At 46.8% G+C, this 18,872-nt stretch overlaps 1 protein-coding gene across 1 annotated transcript in view; it reads right to left on the reverse strand.

Annotated features, from left to right (window-relative positions):
• NWD1 (NACHT and WD repeat domain containing 1) overlaps window positions 1-18,465 on the reverse strand; it is a 77,944-nt gene extending 59,479 nt beyond the window's left edge. Inside the window, 6 exon segments of the mRNA XM_061189043.1 lie at window positions 570-729; window positions 6,776-8,021; window positions 11,716-12,013; window positions 16,099-16,215; window positions 18,386-18,429; window positions 18,432-18,465. Coding sequence (XP_061045026.1) covers window positions 570-729; window positions 6,776-8,021; window positions 11,716-12,013; window positions 16,099-16,215; window positions 18,386-18,429; window positions 18,432-18,465 — 1,899 coding nt within the window.
• Window positions 18,466-18,872: the final 407 nt, after the last annotated feature.

Consider the following 18,872-nt stretch of genomic DNA (forward strand, 5'->3'; position numbering starts at 1 on the left):
CTTCCCAAAAGGGGGAATTGTGGGCAGTTTTATTTTACTGTTTGATCCTCTCTGTGTTCTCCAACAATCACACACTACTGTCCTAAGTGGAAAACAAAATAAGTGTTATTTTTAAAATGAGCAATGCTTTGGGGGTACCAATAACTGGAAATTGGATTGTTCCAGGGAATTCACAAAGGAAAACGTCAAATCCCACCCCTACCCCCCCCTGCATACATACACACACAACAGGGAGGAAAATGGTGTGTCTCAGGAGGAATCGAAGCGTAGGGAATTAAAATTCTGGGACGCCATGACTTTGGGGATATGCTTCTGAATGTTGTGATTGTGTTTTCTCCTCTGGAAAGTTGGGCAGGAGGGTTGCATAGTCCTCATCTGCTGCTTGCCAGCCTCCAAATAATGCTCAGCGGCGGAGGTGACATCTAACCCTCCATGGGTAGAGAAGACAAGGCGGTCAGGAGGGAGTTTTGGGTGGAAATGATGGACAGAAGGAGGCGTGTGGTCCCTGCCTTGCAGGTGCAGCAGCTTGGAGGCTCCAAGTGGGGAGCAGGGGGCCCTGGGCACCTCACCTTGCAGTCCAGGTTCAGGGGTTTCCCCACAAGTGGCAGGGTGATGAGTTTCTTGGTCCCCTGGCTCCAGGTCCCTGAGAAGAAGTCGGCCAAGACTCCGTGACCCTTGGCTTTCTCGGGCCAGGACAGGTAACGCTCTCGGACCACCTCGGCCAGCTGTCTGCAGAGAGGGGACACTGGGCGAGCTCAGAGGTGGTCACTGGCCTTCTAGGAGGCGGTTCCCCAAGGCCAGACCACCCTAAACCACCTTCCAGATGCTTGCTGGCTTAGCTGACCACTATTTGTTACCTATTATTTATCTCTCAATCGGCCCATCTTACTTTTATTCCTTAAAGAAATTTACTTTAAAAAGGAACATTTGATAAACAATATGGAGTTACTGTATAGCACAGGGAATTACACCTAATAATAACCTATAATGGAAAAGGATCTGAAAAAGAATACATATATATATATATAACTGAATCACTTTGCTGTATACTTGAAACTAACACAAAATTGTAAATTAACTATACTTCAATTTAAAAAAAGGAACAGGGGGGCTTCCCTGGTGGCGCAGTGGTTGAGAATCTGCCTGCCAATGCAGGGGACACGGGTTCGAGCCCTGGTCTGGGAAGATCCCACATGCCGCGGAGCAACTAGGCCCGTGAGCCACAACTACTGAGCCCATGAGCCACAACTACTGAAGCCCGTGCGCCTAGAGCCCATGCTGCGCAAGAAGAGAAGCCACCACAATGAGAAGCCTGCGCACTGCAACGAAGAGTAGCCCTTTCTCGCCGCAACAAGAGAAAAGTCCGCGGGCAGCAACGAAGACCCAGTGCAGCAAAAAAGATAAATAAATAATAAATTTAAATTTAAAAATTAAAAAAAAAGAATGGGGAATCCTCTGTTGGAGCAGGTTTGGGGGCAAGAGACTTTGCTAGACACAGTCATGAAGTACCACCATGTTTGCTACACCTGCCCCCTCTTAGCCGCTGGCAACCACTAATCTACTTTTTGCGGATTTGACAATTCTGGACATTTCACATAAGTGAGATCATATGTCATACCATCTGTGCTCAACACTGACAACCCCCTGCCTGGGGGCATGCCTCAACCTCGTCTGTCTAGGCTTCAATAGCAGGAGTCTACAACAGGGGGAAGGAGGCTCCAAAGGGACGTAAGAGCAGGTGAAGATCTGTGAACAATCCTGGGCCGGTGCCATTTTCTTGTCCTCCCTAAACCTGCTCAGCTCAATATTAGGACCTGTACCTCTTTGTACCTCCTCATCCAAATTTGCAGCTGAGTCTCCAAACTCAGCTGAAGGGAGGCAGAGCAGAAAGCCTTCCTCCATTTGTCAGATGGGGAAACTGAGGTTTGTGTATTCATGTCCCTGAATGGCCAGGGGAAGAGGAATTCAATTACATCCCTGCTCTTGAAGATTTTGTGTCTCAAGTCTAGAGCTATGATGTCCAATGTAGTAGTCACCAGCCACACATGGGCATTTAAAGTTAAAAATTAATAGAATTTAAAATCCAGTTTCTGGATTGCATAAGCTGCCTTTCAAGTGTTCAACTGCCACTGCAGCTTGTAGTTACCACATTGGACAATGAGATACAGAGCATTGCCCTCATCACCAACATTCTAATGGACGGTGCTGGAAAGACTGGGGAATGTGCCCACAGACAGCTGAACCACTAGGTTAAGAGCCCTCCTCCATCCCCAAAGACATCCCTTTGACAATGTGGACCCAAGACCTCATCTGCCCCCCACATGGGACCTGCCTTGCCTGCACTGCAGACCAAACTCTGTGTGTGAGGTCACACAGCCCTGTGTTTGATCCTGGCTGAGGGATCTTGGCCAGTGATGTTCCTTGGCAAGCATGATCTTGTTATTCCTTCTAGCAGCCATACAGAACAGACACTCTCCCAGCTACCCCTCTGTACAGAGGGCGCTCAGAAAGGCCACAATGCATGCCTAACACAGCATTTCTCGGCCTCCCACTGTTGACACTAAGGGTTGGATCATTCTTTGTTGTGGGGATTGTCCTGTACTTTGTAAGATGTTTAGCAGCATCTCTGGCCTCCACCCACTAGGTGTCACCAGCATGATAGATAGATAGATAGATAGATGAGAGATAGATAGATAGACAGATAGATAGATAGATGATAGCTTATAGATAGGTGTACATAGATGCATGTATGGATGGACAGATGAATATGATCGATTATAGATAGATAGATATGATAGATTATAGATAGATGAGGTAAATAAATAGATGAATGGATGGATAGATAGGTATTATGGTAGCTGGATAGAGAGATAGCCAGACAGTATCTTTCATGCTAAGCTAGGGTTTCGCACCCTCAGCACTACTGACATTTGGGGCACCATGATCCTCTGGTGTGGGAGGAGGGTCCTGTGCTCTGTAGGGTGTTGAGCATCATCCCTGGTTTCCATCCACTAGATCCCAGTAGCACCCCATCCCCCAGTCATGACAACCAAAATGTCTCCATTGTTAAGTGTTCACCTGGGGGGGCACAGAATCTCCCTAGGTAAGAACCACTGGCCAAGAAGTACTCAAATCTGCTCTGAGAGCCAGGCTCTCAACCATCACTCTAGGTCAACTCTGTGTGTAAACATAACATATTTTCATGCAACAGGACATACCAAAATCACCTCCCCTAGAGTCACTCTCCAAAGACCACCTCCCCTACCAGGCACTGAAGGAGGGTGGTCCTCCACCCCAGGAAGCCCCCAGCTTTACTAACTGGACCAGACATGGGGCCAAGAAAGCCAATTGATGTCTATCTCCCCAGATTTTGCAACCAGGACTCAAGAAACAGCCAGTATGATGGCACCAGTTCTCCAAAATGGGAGCCCATGATGCCAACAGAAGCTGTGGCAGGCAAGCTACACTTACAGAGGAGAAAGCAAGAGTCTAGAACAGAAGCCAATGTGCAGAGAGGACCCAGAGGGAGAGGGGATGAGAAACTTCCCTGATTCTGTGGCTTTTTGGTTCCCATGACAACCCCACCTTCCATGTAGACTTCATCAGGTTGGCCTGATGGCCCACCCTTTTATTCTGGAACATTCCCTGGTCTGTCTCTGTGCCCTTGTAGAGTCCAGGCCAGGCCTCCATGTTGTGGGCATCAATCACAAAATCTGGGGTACAACATGAAATCTGGGCTACCCCTCCCTGGAGTTGGCTATGGGGTAGCCCTGCATCCCTTGAGTTTCTCCCATGGCCATGGCATAAAGCCCTTATTTCTAATGCGATAGTGTGAGTGGATTTCTGTTCCTGGCAAATAAACAAATAAAAAGCCCACTTACTGGGCTGGTCGCTGCCACCTTGATTTGTGGCAAAAGACAAAGGTCCAAAAGAGAAAACTGCCCCCCAAGCTGAGAAGAGGAAAGGTGCATTGTCCAGCATTTCTAATGATGGGCATGAGTGTCTCCTGATGGCTGTTTGCATTAAGGTAAAGCTTTGTTGCTCGGTGTGCCTGCTAATTGGCCTCCGTCCCACCCTCCCATGGGATGCTGGGTGCCTGTGATGAGCACTCCTGCTCATTATTTCTGACTCACCATCCACACCTGGCATCTCTGACCATCATGACCCTGGTTTATCGGAGTTTGCTCAGCAACTGCATTTAAACCTTCATTCCTTAAACTCTATAAACACATTGGAATTGGGTTTTCCTATTGCTTTTTGCTGATTCCCATGCTACAAAGCCTGGAATTAACTGTAGACCCATGCTTGTGGTCAATTCTTCAGAGAAGTTTGCTTCAAAAAGATTTTTCTGAGATATCCGCACACATTGCTTATTAATCACAAAGGGGTATGTTGCAAATTTGCGGTAGGAAATAAATGCCCAAGAAGGATCGAACATCATCCAAGTTTAACCTGAATGTCATCATGAGGAGACATCAGATCAACCCAGATGACAGTGTACCGACTCCCCTCCACCCCCAGGTGTGTTCCCTGGACCAGTAGCATCAAACGTCGCCAGGGAGCTTGGGAGAAACACAAGATCCCAGACCTGCTGAATCAGAGTCTTTATTCAAAAACAAGACCTGAGATACATGTACCCATTGAAGGTTAAGGAGTGCTGAGCTACAGAAGAGCTGGTCGGTACTCTTCAAAAGGACAAAGACAGAGAGCGGAACATTCCAGATTAAAGGAGGCCAAAGAAACTTGACAGCTAAATGCAACATGTTATCCTGGATTGGATCCTGGGATGGGGGCAAGGGGAGGGGACAGCTATAAAGGACATTTTTTGAGACAATTGGTAAATTTTGACTATAAACTGTGTATTAAATAATATTATTGCATTTATGATACATTTTCTGAGTTTTAAAATTGTCTTGTGGTGATGTGGGGTTCTGATTGCCCTTGTTCTTAGGATATATGTGATGTATTTAAGGGTGAAGGGGAATGATGCCTGTAACGAATTCTCAAATGGTTCAGGGAAAAATTTTGTTTGTGGGTGTGTGTGTGGATAGACAGAGACAGATAGATGAATGGATAGATAGATAATAGATAGATAGATAGATAGATAGATAGATAGATAGATAGATAGATAGATAGAAAAATGAAAAGAAATAAAGAAAGAGAGAGAGAGGGAGGGGAGAGAGAGATGGAGGGAGGGATGTAGGAAGGAAGGAAAGGAGAGATAGGAAAGGGAGAGAGGGAAAAAGGCAAAGGGAGAGAGAGAAAGCTAATATGGCAAATTGGTGATTGTGGGGGGAAGGAGTATGGCAGTATTTCTCAACGAGGACCTATCCTGCCTTCAAGGGACACTTGGCAATGTCCTGAGACATTTTTGGTTGTCCCAGCTGGGGGATACTACCAGCATCTAGTGGGTAGGGGCCAGGGATACTGTTCAACATCCTACAGTACACAGGATGGCCCTACACACTGCAAAGGATGATCTAGCCCCAAATGTCAATAGCACCAAGGCTGAAAAATTCTGCTCTATGGGAGTTCTTGGCACTATTTTTGCACTATGGGAGTTCTTCCTCTAGTCTATAATTTGAAAGTATCTCTAAGTAAAATGTTTGCTGAAGAAATACTCTAGACAAATGCATAGAGACAGATTAGTGGTTGCCAGGGGCTGGGGGCTGGGGAAGGGGAGTTACTGCTGACGGGGACGGGGTCTCCTTGTGAGGTGAGGAATTGTTCTGGAGATGGATAGTAGTTGCATAACACTGTGAATGTACTAAATGCTGCTGAACTATACACTTTAAATGAGTGAAAATTATGATACGAATTGGACTGGGTTGAATAGTGTTCCCCAAAATTTGTATCCATGGGGAACCTGTGAATGTGACCTTGTTTGAAACCAGTCTTTGGGGAAGTAGTCAAGTTAAGATGAGGTCATACAGAGACAGGCTGGGACCTGGGACCTGTGACCCTTTGCTGCAGTGCTTGCACCTGGACAAACGTCTCTTCCAGCAACAAAATACAAAGAAACTATAAGGGACTAAAAAGAACTGCGTGCATGCACAGTTGGGAAAATTATGGACAACAAGATACAAAAAGACCAAAAACCCAGCTGCCACTTCTGAAGAGCTGGGAGCAAAAGCAGGGTACTGCACGTGATCCCTGCAAACAACCTAAGCCACCCCTCTGACTCGACCCCTGGACCTGCCCCTACCCTCACCCTATATAAGGAACCAGCTCACTCCCCCCTCAGGGAGCAAGCAAGCAGGGGAACCTGTTACCTGTTCTCCCTCCCCTCTGCTGCATCAGGGGCCCCAATAAAGCCTTGCCTGAATTTCTTTTCTAGCCTCTTATCAATTTCTGTTGATTAAGAAGGCCAAGAACCCTGGTCGGTAACAATACTGGATGCAAGTGGGCCCTAATCCAATGAGTGATGTCTTTCCAAGAAGAGGGAAATTCAGACAGAGAGACACACAGGGAGAAGACCACAAGGTGGTTGGAGGTGGAGATTGGAGTGATGCATCTACAAGCCAAGGAATGTTGAGGGTTGCCAGCAACACCAGAAACTAAGAAAAAGGCCTAGAACGGATTCTCCTTTAGGGCTTCCGGAGGCAGTGTGGTTCAGCTGACACCTTGATTTCTGACTCTGGCCTCCAGAACCACGAGAGAATAGATTTCCATTGTTCTGAGCCCCCCAGTTTGTGATTTTGTTATGGCTGCCCTTGGAGAAGAATGCATGTGTTCTATCTCAATTCAAAAAAGAGTGAAAACAACAGAGACTCACCGGGAAGACACAATGTAGCCCAGCACTCGGGCCACCAGGAGATGCCCATGTGTCTGCTCCAGGCGGGCACACAGCTGGTGCATCGCTTCCTTAGCAGTGGAGGCCCATTTCCGGGCCTCCTCGAAGGCTAGCTTCAGCCGCCCCAGGTGCCCACACTCCGGGAGGCTGGCCCAGAGCAGGTCCCTCTGCATCAGGCTGAGTGTCCTCCTCGAGGCGGCCAGGAGGAGCTGAACCATCTCCTGCCCTTGGTTTCCAGAGAGGGGTTTCACCTCCCAGTAAGCACCTGGGTCCATGAGCACCTGCCGCATAGTGTCTAAAACCCCCCGCTGTCCTGAGCAGACCGAGAGGATGAGGTGGACCCTTGGGGGGCACTTGGGAGGCAGCCGGGGGACCCTCCGAGCACGGTGGACAGAGTCTACCTCATCCACTGAATCCAGCAGGATCACGAGGGACTCAAAGTTTCGGCAGGAGACGGTGTGGGGGAGGGTGTGGAAAAACTGGACCACCCTGGTATGGGCCTCCAAGACCTGGGCAGGGGGCAGGGGTAGCCCGTAGGCCAGGCACACCTGGAAGCTGATGCTCTGGAGCAGGCCTCGGGCATCGGAGCTCATCTGTGACGTCCCCAGAAGCCGTAGAACGGTCATTGTCTTGTGGCCAAGCAGCCCTGGCATTTGCTCAGCCAGCTTGCACATCAGAGCAGTCTTTCCAATGCCCGGGGGTCCAAAAAGCACCAGGGGTGGGTGGGGGTGGCCGTCGCTCTGCTGGAGCCGCTGCCCCAGCTGGGTTACGAGCTCTTGGCACCCACAGAAGGTCCGGGGGGCCTCGGCACTGAGCCCCAGGTGGTGGCGGATCTCCTGATAGAGCCATGCCAACTCCTGCCTGCCTGCCTCCAGTTTCTGGAGGCACTCGAGGACCTGATGGTTAGCCCTGGCCACAAACTGCTCCCCCAGCTCCTTCGGGTACCGGCCATGAGCCTTGTTTGGGGGGTCCACCAGGTCTCGGCTCCATGTCAGGTGGTGGGCCTTGAGAACTCCGGGCTCCATGTCAGCGATGCGCTCCTGGAGGCTGCTGAGAAGGTTCTGGGCGTCTGTGTCCAGGCAACCGGCTGCAAGCTGGTCCACCATCTTGAGGGCACAGACCTCCAGGATGTGTTTGTTGAGGTCTTGGATATCTCTCAGGAAGACGGTCGCCCCCTGGTCCCCGTCTGTTGAGCTCAGCAGGCCCCGTTCTATTTCCCCCTCAATGACTGCAAAAGTGGAGGAGATGGGAAGTGAGTGTGGTCAGCATTATGTCATCAGTTGGCTCGAATGGGAACACTTGGGAGATACATTCCGGGGATGGAAACATTGGTTCTCAAGCTTAATGTGTTCCAGAGTCACCTGGCATAACCACAGACAACATGCAAACGAATGCACTCCAGTGTGTTCCAATAAAACTTTATTTACAAAAACAAGCAGTGGGCCAGGTTTTGCCCTTGGGCCATGGTTTGCTGACCCCTGTCCCAGAGCATGCAGCAGCTGCCCTGAGGACCTGTATTTTCCAGAGCCAAGAGTTCACACTGACTTCTCCCTGGAGGCCACTGTTCTGAAATAGCAGTCAGACTTGAGGAGTTATTTTTGAAGCCTCCCTGGGCTCAGCAGAGGATCCCAGCTCTCTAGCTGAGCGAGTCAGGCCCTTGGAGACAGGACTCAGTCTCAGAGCCAAAGACAAGAACCACTCAAAAGTCCTCCTTGGACTGACCTCACATGCCCCTCAGCCCCATGAGTGAAGGTCAGAGATGAAGGCAACTAACAGTCCTCAAACGGGATCCTTCTTGGACACATTTTGGCATGAACCAATCCAAGACCATCTGTTCTGCCACCAGCACGCTGTGTGACCTTAGGCAAATCACTGCACCTCTCTGAGTCTCTGTTTCCTCCCTTGTAACATGGGTGTACTAGTCCAACCTTGAAGGGGCTGTTGTGAGGATTTTCTATGAAATAATGCTTGTGAAAAGCTGAGCACCTTATGCTGAAGGAACAAAACTAAACTCAAAAGTTTACAGTCTGTGATCTTATCTTCTATGATATGGTTGAAATAACAAAATAAGTGAGATGGAGATGGGTTAGTGGTTACCAGTGCTGGGGTTTGTGGGAAGCGGTGAATGCTGCTGTAAAGGGACAGCGGGGGGATCCTTGCAGTGAGGGAACTGTCCTGTGTATTGACCACGGTGGTTACTCGAAGCTACACAGGTGAGAAAATTGCAGAGAAGGAAATGGGCGAGACAAACATACACACACACACACACTCACACACACAAATGGTGTCTGTACAAGTGTGCTCTCTCTGGATTGTAACAATATCCACTTCCTGGTTGTATAATAATATTGCACTCTAGTTTTGCAAGATGTTACCTTTGGGGGAAAATGAGTAAAGGATACCTCTTCCTCTTTTTTTTTTTTTTTTTTTTTTTTCTTTTGGCAATTTCCTATGAATCTCTATTTCAAGATAAAAATTAAAAAAAAAAAAAAAAGTTGAGCAAGGTGCCTGGAAAATAATATGCTCTGAAGATGCCGTCCATGACGTGCCCCTGAACTCCACAACTGTTTGTGCTTTCTGCTGATGCCAAGGAGTTTCTATTTGTTCTTTCAAGTGGGACTTCTTAATGGGCGAGGTTTGACATGATTGCTTAGAGATCTCATTGTTGAATGAGATTGCGGCCGGGACAAGACCCTTTAGATCCCTATAATGACTCCATTAGGTACTACCTCTGACTAGTTCCATTTTACAGATGAGGAAAAGAGAGTCCAAGCTGCCAAAAGTCAATACGGCTGGAAAGGGGCAGGGCTGAGATGTAAATCCAGGCCCATCCCATGTTTGGCCCCAGACGCTGATTACGGTCCTGATGTCAGACATCTCTATGAGAGCAATTAGCTCACTTGGCTTTGTGTCATAGAGAAAGCAATAGCAACATGGTAAGTGCACAAGAAACAGTAGCCTTAACATTATTATCCATATAAAAGTGTATTCAAAATTGATATGTCAGGACTTCCCCGGTGGTACAGTGCTTAAGACTCTGTGCTTCCAATGCAGGGGGCATGGGTTCGATCCCTGGTCGGGGAAGTTCCGCATGCCGCACAGTGGAGACAAAAAAAAAAAAAAATTGGTATGTCATTACTAGCCTTGACCAAAGGGTCAAGGTTAGGATCACCTGTGATGTCAAGTAGGCCTCAGGTACCCCTGATGCGATGGGATGGGGAGCGAACTTTACCTCTGCAGTCTTCCTCCCCAAAACCTATAATCCCAATTTAATCATGAGAAAATACCAGCCAAGCCCAGATGGAGGGACATTCTACAAAAGACCTGGCCAGTACTCCTCAAATCAGTCAAGGTCATGAAAAACAAGGTCATGAAAAACTGTTACAGATCAGAGTAGCCTAAGGAGACAAAGGACTAAATACAATGTGGGATCCTGGGACAGAAAGACATTGATGGGAGAACTGAGGAAATCCAAATAAAGTTTGGAGTCTAGTTACTAGTCATGCACCAATATTAAATACCGATGTTCATTTCTGAGTTCTGGCAAATGTACCTTGGTCACGTAAGATGTTAGCACTGTGGGAAGCTGGGTGAAGAGCATTCGGGAACTCTACACTATCTTTGTAGCTTTATAATGTTGTAACTTTTTTGTTCATCTAAAATTATCCTGAAATAAAAATTTTAAAAATTGGTATGTCTTTACTAGAATGTATATATATAATAGATAATAATCATATATTTTAATAAAATTAAAATACTATTAATAAATATCACTACATTCAATATCTTTAACTAAATCAATATATTTAATATGTTGATAAAATGAATTCATATATTTTATAATGTGGGTAATGTAAATTCATATATTGAATATTTTTGATAATATAAATTCATATATTTGATAGTGTGGATAATAGAAATTCATGTATTTAATAGTGTAGGTAATATAAATACATATATTTCATAGTGTGGATAATATAAATTCATATATTTAATACTGTGGGTAATATAAATTCATATACTTAATAGTGTGGGTAATATAAATTCATACACTTAATAGTGTGGGTGATATAAATTCATACATTCAATAGTGTGGGTGATATAAATTCATATATTTAATACTGTGGGTGATATAAATTCATACACTTAATAATGTGCGTGATATAAATTCATATATTTAATAGTTTGGGTGATGTAAATTGACATACTAATAATCCATAAGCTGACATTACTAACTCATAAATAATAAGAAGAACCTATCTCTTGCTGACAGCCTGCAGTGGGGCAATGGCTTGATCACACTGCATTTTTAGAAAAATCTTTCTGGTAGCCAGTGTGGAGGATGGAAAGGGCAGAGGACAAGGCCAGGGGTGAGAGGTAAGGGACCAGCTGGGAGCTGGGTGGTGGACTCACAGTCACAGGGGGGAATCCCTATTCTCCCGCTTGGGCAAAAGAGACTTCTTCCTCTGCCTCAGTTTTCACCTCAGAGGCAGGTACATTGATGAAGGACGACTCCTTAGCAGGGGCCGGCTCTCGACTAACACAGGGTGACCCACTCTTCCAGTTTTCCTGGAACTGTCCTGGGTTTGGCCTTAAAAGTCCAGCATCGTGGGAGTGGCTCAGTCCCAGGCAAACGGGGATGGGGTCATCGTAGTACACGTCCCCCAAAGCCAGGAGCCTGCCTGGGAAAAGGAAAGGAGCCTGGGGAGGAGAGAAGAATCCTAAGAGACTGAAATTAACCAGGACTTGACTTAACTCTCTTGAATCAGAAAAATCATCTTTCTCAGAACTAGGGCTCCGGGAGCTAGGTTGGTTTGGCATTTATAGAAATGCAGACTGTGGCGTTTGGACAAAACGTGATGTGTATTTTAAACGGGTGGATGTTTCCTGGGGACCCGCAAGGGGAGTCCCGGCAGCCTCACCTGACCGGTGGTAGCGGTGCCACTTCTCCTGGGTGATGAGGCCCAGCCTGCGGGCCTCCCGGGCTCCAGAGCGCAGTGCAGAGGTCAGGGTGGCCTCCTCGGGCCCACGGGCCTCCCTGCTGCCCAGGGTCTGCAGCAGGTAGGTGGGGGGCACGGCGTTCTCGTCTGTCCGGAAGCGTCGTGCCACCAGCTCCAGGTCACGTGGCCTGGCGCTCAGCTGAGCTTTCAGCGCCTCCCACTCCTTTTCCTCGATCAGCGAGGGGACAGGACGGGGGCCGTACTGGTCACCTACGAGGGCCTGGAGGAGAGAGGGGTGTGGGGAGTATAGGTTCAGATCTTGGCTTGGGCACTTAGATCTGTGACCCTGGGTGAGGCATGCCGAACCCTTAAAGGGGTCCTGGTGGTTGTACCATGGAGATAATTATATTAAAGTAAGCAGATAGGTTAGTGGGTCCCCAGAGAAAGAGAACCAGCAATGGCTTTCTTGACATAAGAGAAACCATTTTGGCCTAAGCCATTTTGTGATCTAAGCCTGGCTGCAATGCTTGTCCTTGAACACATCTCAGTAATCAATGATTTTAAGAGAAGTGAGGGAATGCAGGAATAATGGAAAAGCAGTCAAGAAACCATAGTCCAGTGACAAAAAAGAGTCCTAGCTCCTCCTCAAGGGATATACATATAATATATCTTTGAGTTCTGCAGGAACTAAGACCCCTACCCAAGTGGAGGGTAGAATGATGATGTGGGCCCTCCTGACTTCAATCAGCTAAAACTTGGACTCTGTGGACCTTTGCCCCAATTCTATGCTGAATTCTCTGCTCAAGCCCCTTCATGAATATGCATGTACCCTGTGCTTAAAACATCCCCAGTTTTGCTCTTCGGGGAGACACTGCTTTAGGAAAGGTCCCTGGTGTTCCCCTTACTTGCTGCAAGTCATAATAAATCCTCCTGATCTTCCGCTGGTGAGTGAAACAATATTGCCTGCCATGCCAGTAAACAAAGGATGTTGCAGCCATCGAACCATCACATTACAGCCTCCCTGATGGTGAGCCCTGAGGAGACTCAGGAGGGAAACAGGATGCCTGCCATCAAGCAGTCAGCCGCTGCAGCCACCCCCAACGATGCACCCTAAGGAGACTCAGGATGAGAAGGCACAGGATACTGGCCCCAGATAGCTGAGGTACATATCAAAGGAATAATTTCAGTGAGCCCAAACTCTTGCATCTTCCCATACATAGGAAAGCAGTAAATTCCTTAACTTAAGATATCTGGTTTTAACAGTAGTCTTTTGATATTCTTACTACATGGTCTTTGTTGCAAAAACTCCTATCTATATATCCTGGCTTCCCCCTTTCCTCTTTGGAGCAGTCTCTCTGTGTTATTTGAGTTGCTCTCTCCCGGGCTTGAAATCCTAAGAATGTCCACCAAATAAAACATAACTCTCAACTTTTAGGTTGTACATTTTTTTTCAGTCAACATGATTTATCTAAGGATCTTAAACTGGAAGACTGTCCTGGATTATCAAAGTGGGCCTGAAATGTAATCCCAAGAGTCCTTATCAAGAGACAGGCAGAGGAAGATTTGACACAAATAGAAAAGGAGAAGAAGATGCTATGACAACAGAGGCAGAGACTGGGGGGGTGCAGCCACAAGCCAAGGAATACCTGGAGACCCCAGAAGCTGGAGAAGATAAGGAAGATTCGCCCTGAGAAAGCTAGGAAGGAGTGCGACCCTGCTGATACCTTGATTTCAGACTTCTGGCCTCCAGATTGTGAGAGAATAAATTTCTGTCATTTTAAGCTCCCTGCCCCCCACATTTGTGGTCATTTGTTATGACAGCCACAGGAAACGCCTTGTTTACCTATTACTAGGTGCTGGCTTGTCCCAGCAATAATAGAGCTGTGACAAGAATGAAGGCCTCCCTTGGCTCTGCCCAAATCTCATGCTCTGATGTGGCCCTGGGTGCAGGACTGTCCCCAGTAGCAGCCAGGGAGCAGGGCCAGATAGGGGGGGGAGGTGAACATGGGTCTCCAAAGTGCAGGGTGGATCCTGTCTTTAGAATTTGACATTTTGCTCCTCATGGATTTGGGGGGTCAATTTTGATATTAAAAAAAAACCATTGCATTAAAATATTAATTATCTTGATAACTAAGATTTTGGAAGGATTTGCAAGGTCCCTGGGCCGTTTGGGCCTGGGGGAAGCTCAGAGATCACCCTCCCTCCTGTCCCCCATCTCCCATGCCACCTGGAAACTGCATTGTGCTTTTGACTGCCTGCCATTTGGGTTGCAAAATCGAATTCTTCCTGGAGTTCATTTTCTCCCCATCTCCCTTTTTTCTCTACAAAATTTTTTTCTTTTCTTTTTTCTTTGAACCACAACAAAATGATCAATCATCAGGCTCAATCATCAGCAAAATTAGAAGATTGGAAAAAAAAATGTGTGAAGGAGATACGTGAGCCAGATGGTACAGCCTTTCAAACATTAGGATGTATTTTAAAGCAATAATTAAAATAGGAAACTATACTCAACACTTTTTCATAACCTGTAAGGGAAAAGAATCTGAAAAAGAATATATTTGTATAACTGAATCACTTTGCTATACACCTGAAACTAACACAACATTGTAAATCAACTATACTTCAATAAATAAATAAATAAAATAAAGTGGTTCAGACTTCCAGTTATAAGATAAATATGTCCCGGGGAGGTAATGTACAACATGATGCATGTAGGTAACACTGCTGTAGAGTATATTTGAAAGTTGCTAAGAGACTAAATCCTAACCATTCTCATCATTAGGGAAGAACATTTTCCTTTTTCATATCCATATGAACGGATGGGTGTTAACTAAACTTATTTAATAATCATTTCACAACTCATGTAAGTCATTACGCTGTACACTTTAAACTTATACAGTGCTGAATGTCAATTATATCTCAATAAGATTGGGGAAAAAAAGAAAAATTGATGCCAACATACAAAGAAAAGTATAGAACAAAAGAATGAAAACACAATGGTAACTGTATAGATAAAACTTGCTACATAATAAAGAAAGCTTTTCGCATCTGCTGCCAGGTCTTAGTCTTTTTTTTTAAGGAGACAATCTCTAAGGCAGCACTAGAACTTCTGGAAGTGCTGGAAGGGTTCATGTCCTTGCTGTCCAATATGGTGGCCACTTGACACAAGTGACAACTGAACCACTGTAATGTGGCTGGTGCAACCGAATAGCTGAAATTTTAATTCTACCTGACTTTAATGAATTTAAATTTAAATCACCACATGTGGTTCATGGCTACCGCATTGGGCAGTGCAGTTTTAAGGCCAAACAGGCCTCATCTATTTGTCTTTATTTCCCTAGAAAACCGCTTTCATATGGGGAACACCCTCTCCTAATTCCTACATTCTTATCTCCAGGAGAGGTTTTTTTGGGAGCTGCTCAAAGCTTCTTTGTGATTAAGACGTATTGGGCAAAGCTACTTTCTTGACTTTTTTCTCTTTACTTTCTAGTACAGGGGTAGGCAAATTTTTCCAACAAGGGCCAAATAGCCAATATTTTCAGCTTTGCAGGCCAGACGGTCTATGTGGCAACTACTGAACTCTGCCACTGAAGCTGGGAAGCAGCCTTGGGCGATATGTAGATGAATGGGTATGGCCGCGTGCCAATAAAGCCTTATTTACAAAAACAGGTAGGGGGCCGGATTTGCCCCATAGACTGTGGTTTGCTGACCCCTGCTCTAGGATTTATGAGCCAAAATTCCATAGTTCTTGGTATATCTGAAACTTGGTGATGTAATAAATCAAAACTCTGGAATATCATTTGCTGATCATAACCCAAACCATTAATTGTGAGCTGGGGGTTGTTCTGGTGTCAGAGGGAGTGTAGTTGGGGACGAGAGAAGACCCTGATTGGTCTCACCTAGGGGGGACGTTTGCCCCTGAGGCAGGCTCCAGATAGGGCCACAGGGTCTGCTCCCAACACCATGGGGCACATTGGAGAAAAAAATTTTCGGTACCCTGTAGATTTCCACCTTCTCTATGGTTTTCTAGGACCTCAACGTTCCCCAGACAAAGTGAATGAGATGAAAAACCCGGGGGAAGTTTCGGAGCAAATTCTAAGATCCCTTTGGGCTTCAACCCTCTGTTCTCCAACTCACCTGCTGCTTCCACTTGACTGCTAATGTCTGGATCCCAGCTAGCTCTGCAGAAAAATGAGTGCTGTGATCGATTAGCAATGTCTGCCATAGGCAGGCTACGAAGATTGGGTATGATAGCAGAAATGCCACCCACTTCCCTCCACTGACAGGTTTGGCTAAGAAGTAGGGGGCATATCCTGGTGGTGGAATGAGAAGTAAGAGCTAATCCATCCCTCCCAAGAGACTCACAACAAAAGCTGGCCCTGTGGATGTTTTCCGACACCAGTCAAGCTCCTCCAAGCAGAGTTCCGTGGTCATGTGGTTGGTGGCCTCGGTGTTCCGAATACCCCACCTCAGATCAACCACCTGGAAATAACAAGCTTGGGTTTGTCAGGAAGGTGGTAGGATGGGTGATTTTTTTTTTAATTCCCTTTGATAAAGGTGTAAAATTTCTTCAGTAATTTTTAAAAATTTTTACATTAATTAATGTATTCATTGGTTGGTTGGTTGTGTTGGGTCTTTGTTGTTTCTCTAGTTGCAGAGAGTGGGGTCTACTCTTCGTTGAGGTGTGCAGGCTTCTCACTGAGGTAGCTTCTCTTGTTGCGGAGCACGGGCTCTAGGCCTGCAGGCTTCAGTAGTTGCAGCACGCGGGCTCAGTAGTTGCAGCACGCAGGTCTAGGGCATGTGGGCTTCAGTAGTTGTGGCATGCAGGCTCAGTAGTTGTGGCACACAGGCTTAGTTGCTCTGAGGCATGTGGGATCTTCCCGGACCAGGGATCGAACCCGTGTCGCTTGCATTGGCAGGAGGATTCTTAACCACTGTGCCACCAGGGAAGTCCCTCTTCAGTAATTTTTGATAGCCTCTCTTCAAAGAGGGATGTCTGGATCAAAAGAATTTGAATGACACCCATAATCCCAGTGTAATCATGAGAAAAATATCAGACAGACCCAGATTGGAGACATCCTGCAGGACACCTGGGCAGTCACCCCCAAGACTGTGATGGTCATGAGTACAAAGGAGAAGACCAAGGAGCTGTCCCAGCCACAGGAGAGTGGGAAACTGTGACAACTAAACGTTAACAGGGTTCCCTGGCCGGGGTCCTCAACCAGAGAGGGGACACGAAGAGAAGACCTGGTGACAGTCAAATAAAGTCCAGAGGTTGCTTAATGGTAACGTCCCGATGTCCATTTCTTAGTTATGACAAATATGCCCCGATAATAGATGTTTACAATATAGGGGAAGAAGTAGGTGTGGGGCATATGGGAACTCTGTACCATAGGCAACTTTCCTGCAAATCTAAATTCTGAACTCAAAAATTTACTTAAAAACGTTAAAAAAAATTTTTTTAAAGAGCTTGGGCATTTTCAAACTGTTCCTTTTTAAACGAGGACATGTCCGCACTTGTTCGCAGAGCTTTCTTTGCAAAGGAGGGTTTTCGTTTGGCCAGAATCGGATGTGGCAAAGTCTCCTTGGCAACCGCACGCTTGTGGTCCATTTTTGCCTGCTAGGCAGAAGCCGGCCAGGCAGAAGGGTTCAATTCAAGTAGTGAAGCTGACCCCGCAGAAAGCTGGGATGAGGAGAGGGGGATGGGACTCAGAATGGTCCCTGCCTCCCTAAATTCCTTTGCCCAGAGGGAAAGACATAAAATTCCTAATAAACTACAGCATGGGGTGAAAAGACTACAGTACTGGATGTGGCTGGAGGAGGAAGGGGAGAAGGAAAAAGTGTCAGCCACCAGCTCTGGGCAAGAACCTTCAGCTCTCTGGGCCACTGCCTCCCTGACTGCGTCTTGAGGATGTTTACTGTGTTAGTCACACAGCACCTGGTGGATGTTAAAGGGATGAACATGGGGTGTTTCATCGGTGCTCAGCACCTATGTTTTCCTTTTTAGTGTCTCTGCCATTGAACTATGTCTCTTGATCAGTGGCGGGCAGAGTCAAATTCCCATCACAGCACTGCTTCTTTCTTAGTAATATATTAATGCTGGTGGGGGCCGTTGGTGTGATGGATGACAGTCGTAAATGGCAAGGAGGCAGCATCACCTGAAGCTGAGACTCCAAAGACAGTTTGTGGGTTTCCGCTTGGAAATGTGCAGGCAGCAACATCCCCGCCCTGGGATCGGTGCACTCTATTAGGGGCCCGTGGTGACTGCCCAGCTGGTACACCATTAGTGTCCCAGGAAAAAGGCACGTCTCACCTGCCTGCCCACCCTGGATATCCCACGGCCCTCTTAGATGCCCCCGAAGCTGCCCCAGTGCAGGGAGAGCCAGGGAAGGCAGGACAAAACAACAACAAAAGTGACACGCCCAAGGAGCAGGGTCGCAAGGCAGCCACTCCTAGTACTTTGCCACACCACCTGTGCTGACCGCAGTGCCTGTGGCCACGACCCCTCCACTCTCCTTTTTTAAGAGGACTTTAAGCCTCCATGGTGTAACGCTAGCACAGTGTCCCTCTAAGCAAAGAGCCCATGTGATTGCCCGGGTGGCACACCCTCGTTCCCTGACGCTCAGGCAGTGAGGAGCAGTCGGGCAATTACCTCGGACATCAGGCCGTGCTTCTGGCAGAAGGTCTGTACTACGGGGTAGGCAGTGCTCTGTAGGGCTTCCCTCTCTGCATCCGTATCTGCAAGGAGTGACATGGAGGATATGAATAGGAAGAACCCAGAACTCTTCCCTGCCCCACGGCTCTGCTTTTAGCCTCATTTGCTCCCACCAAGGCTGGGACCCTTCACAGTGAATCAAAAGATACAAAAAACAGGGGGTAAACTAGAAAGACCAACTAAGCCCGGGACTTTCCTGTTGTTAGTGCTAAAAGTCCCACATCCCAGGAAACCTCTCAGTCCCAGCTAACCAGGATGGTTGGTCACCTTAGGTTAGAATTGCCAGATAAAATACAGGACACCCAGTTGATTTACATTTCAGATAAACAATGAAAAACTTGATAGCATAAGTATAGCCCACTCCATAGATCCCAGAATTTGCATTTCTGATAAGCCCTGTTCAACTTGCACTTGGGATAAACAC

The sequence above is a fragment of the Eubalaena glacialis genome, chromosome 4 (genome assembly GCF_028564815.1).
Source record: "Eubalaena glacialis isolate mEubGla1 chromosome 4, mEubGla1.1.hap2.+ XY, whole genome shotgun sequence".
Lineage (NCBI taxonomy): Eukaryota > Metazoa > Chordata > Mammalia > Artiodactyla > Balaenidae > Eubalaena > Eubalaena glacialis.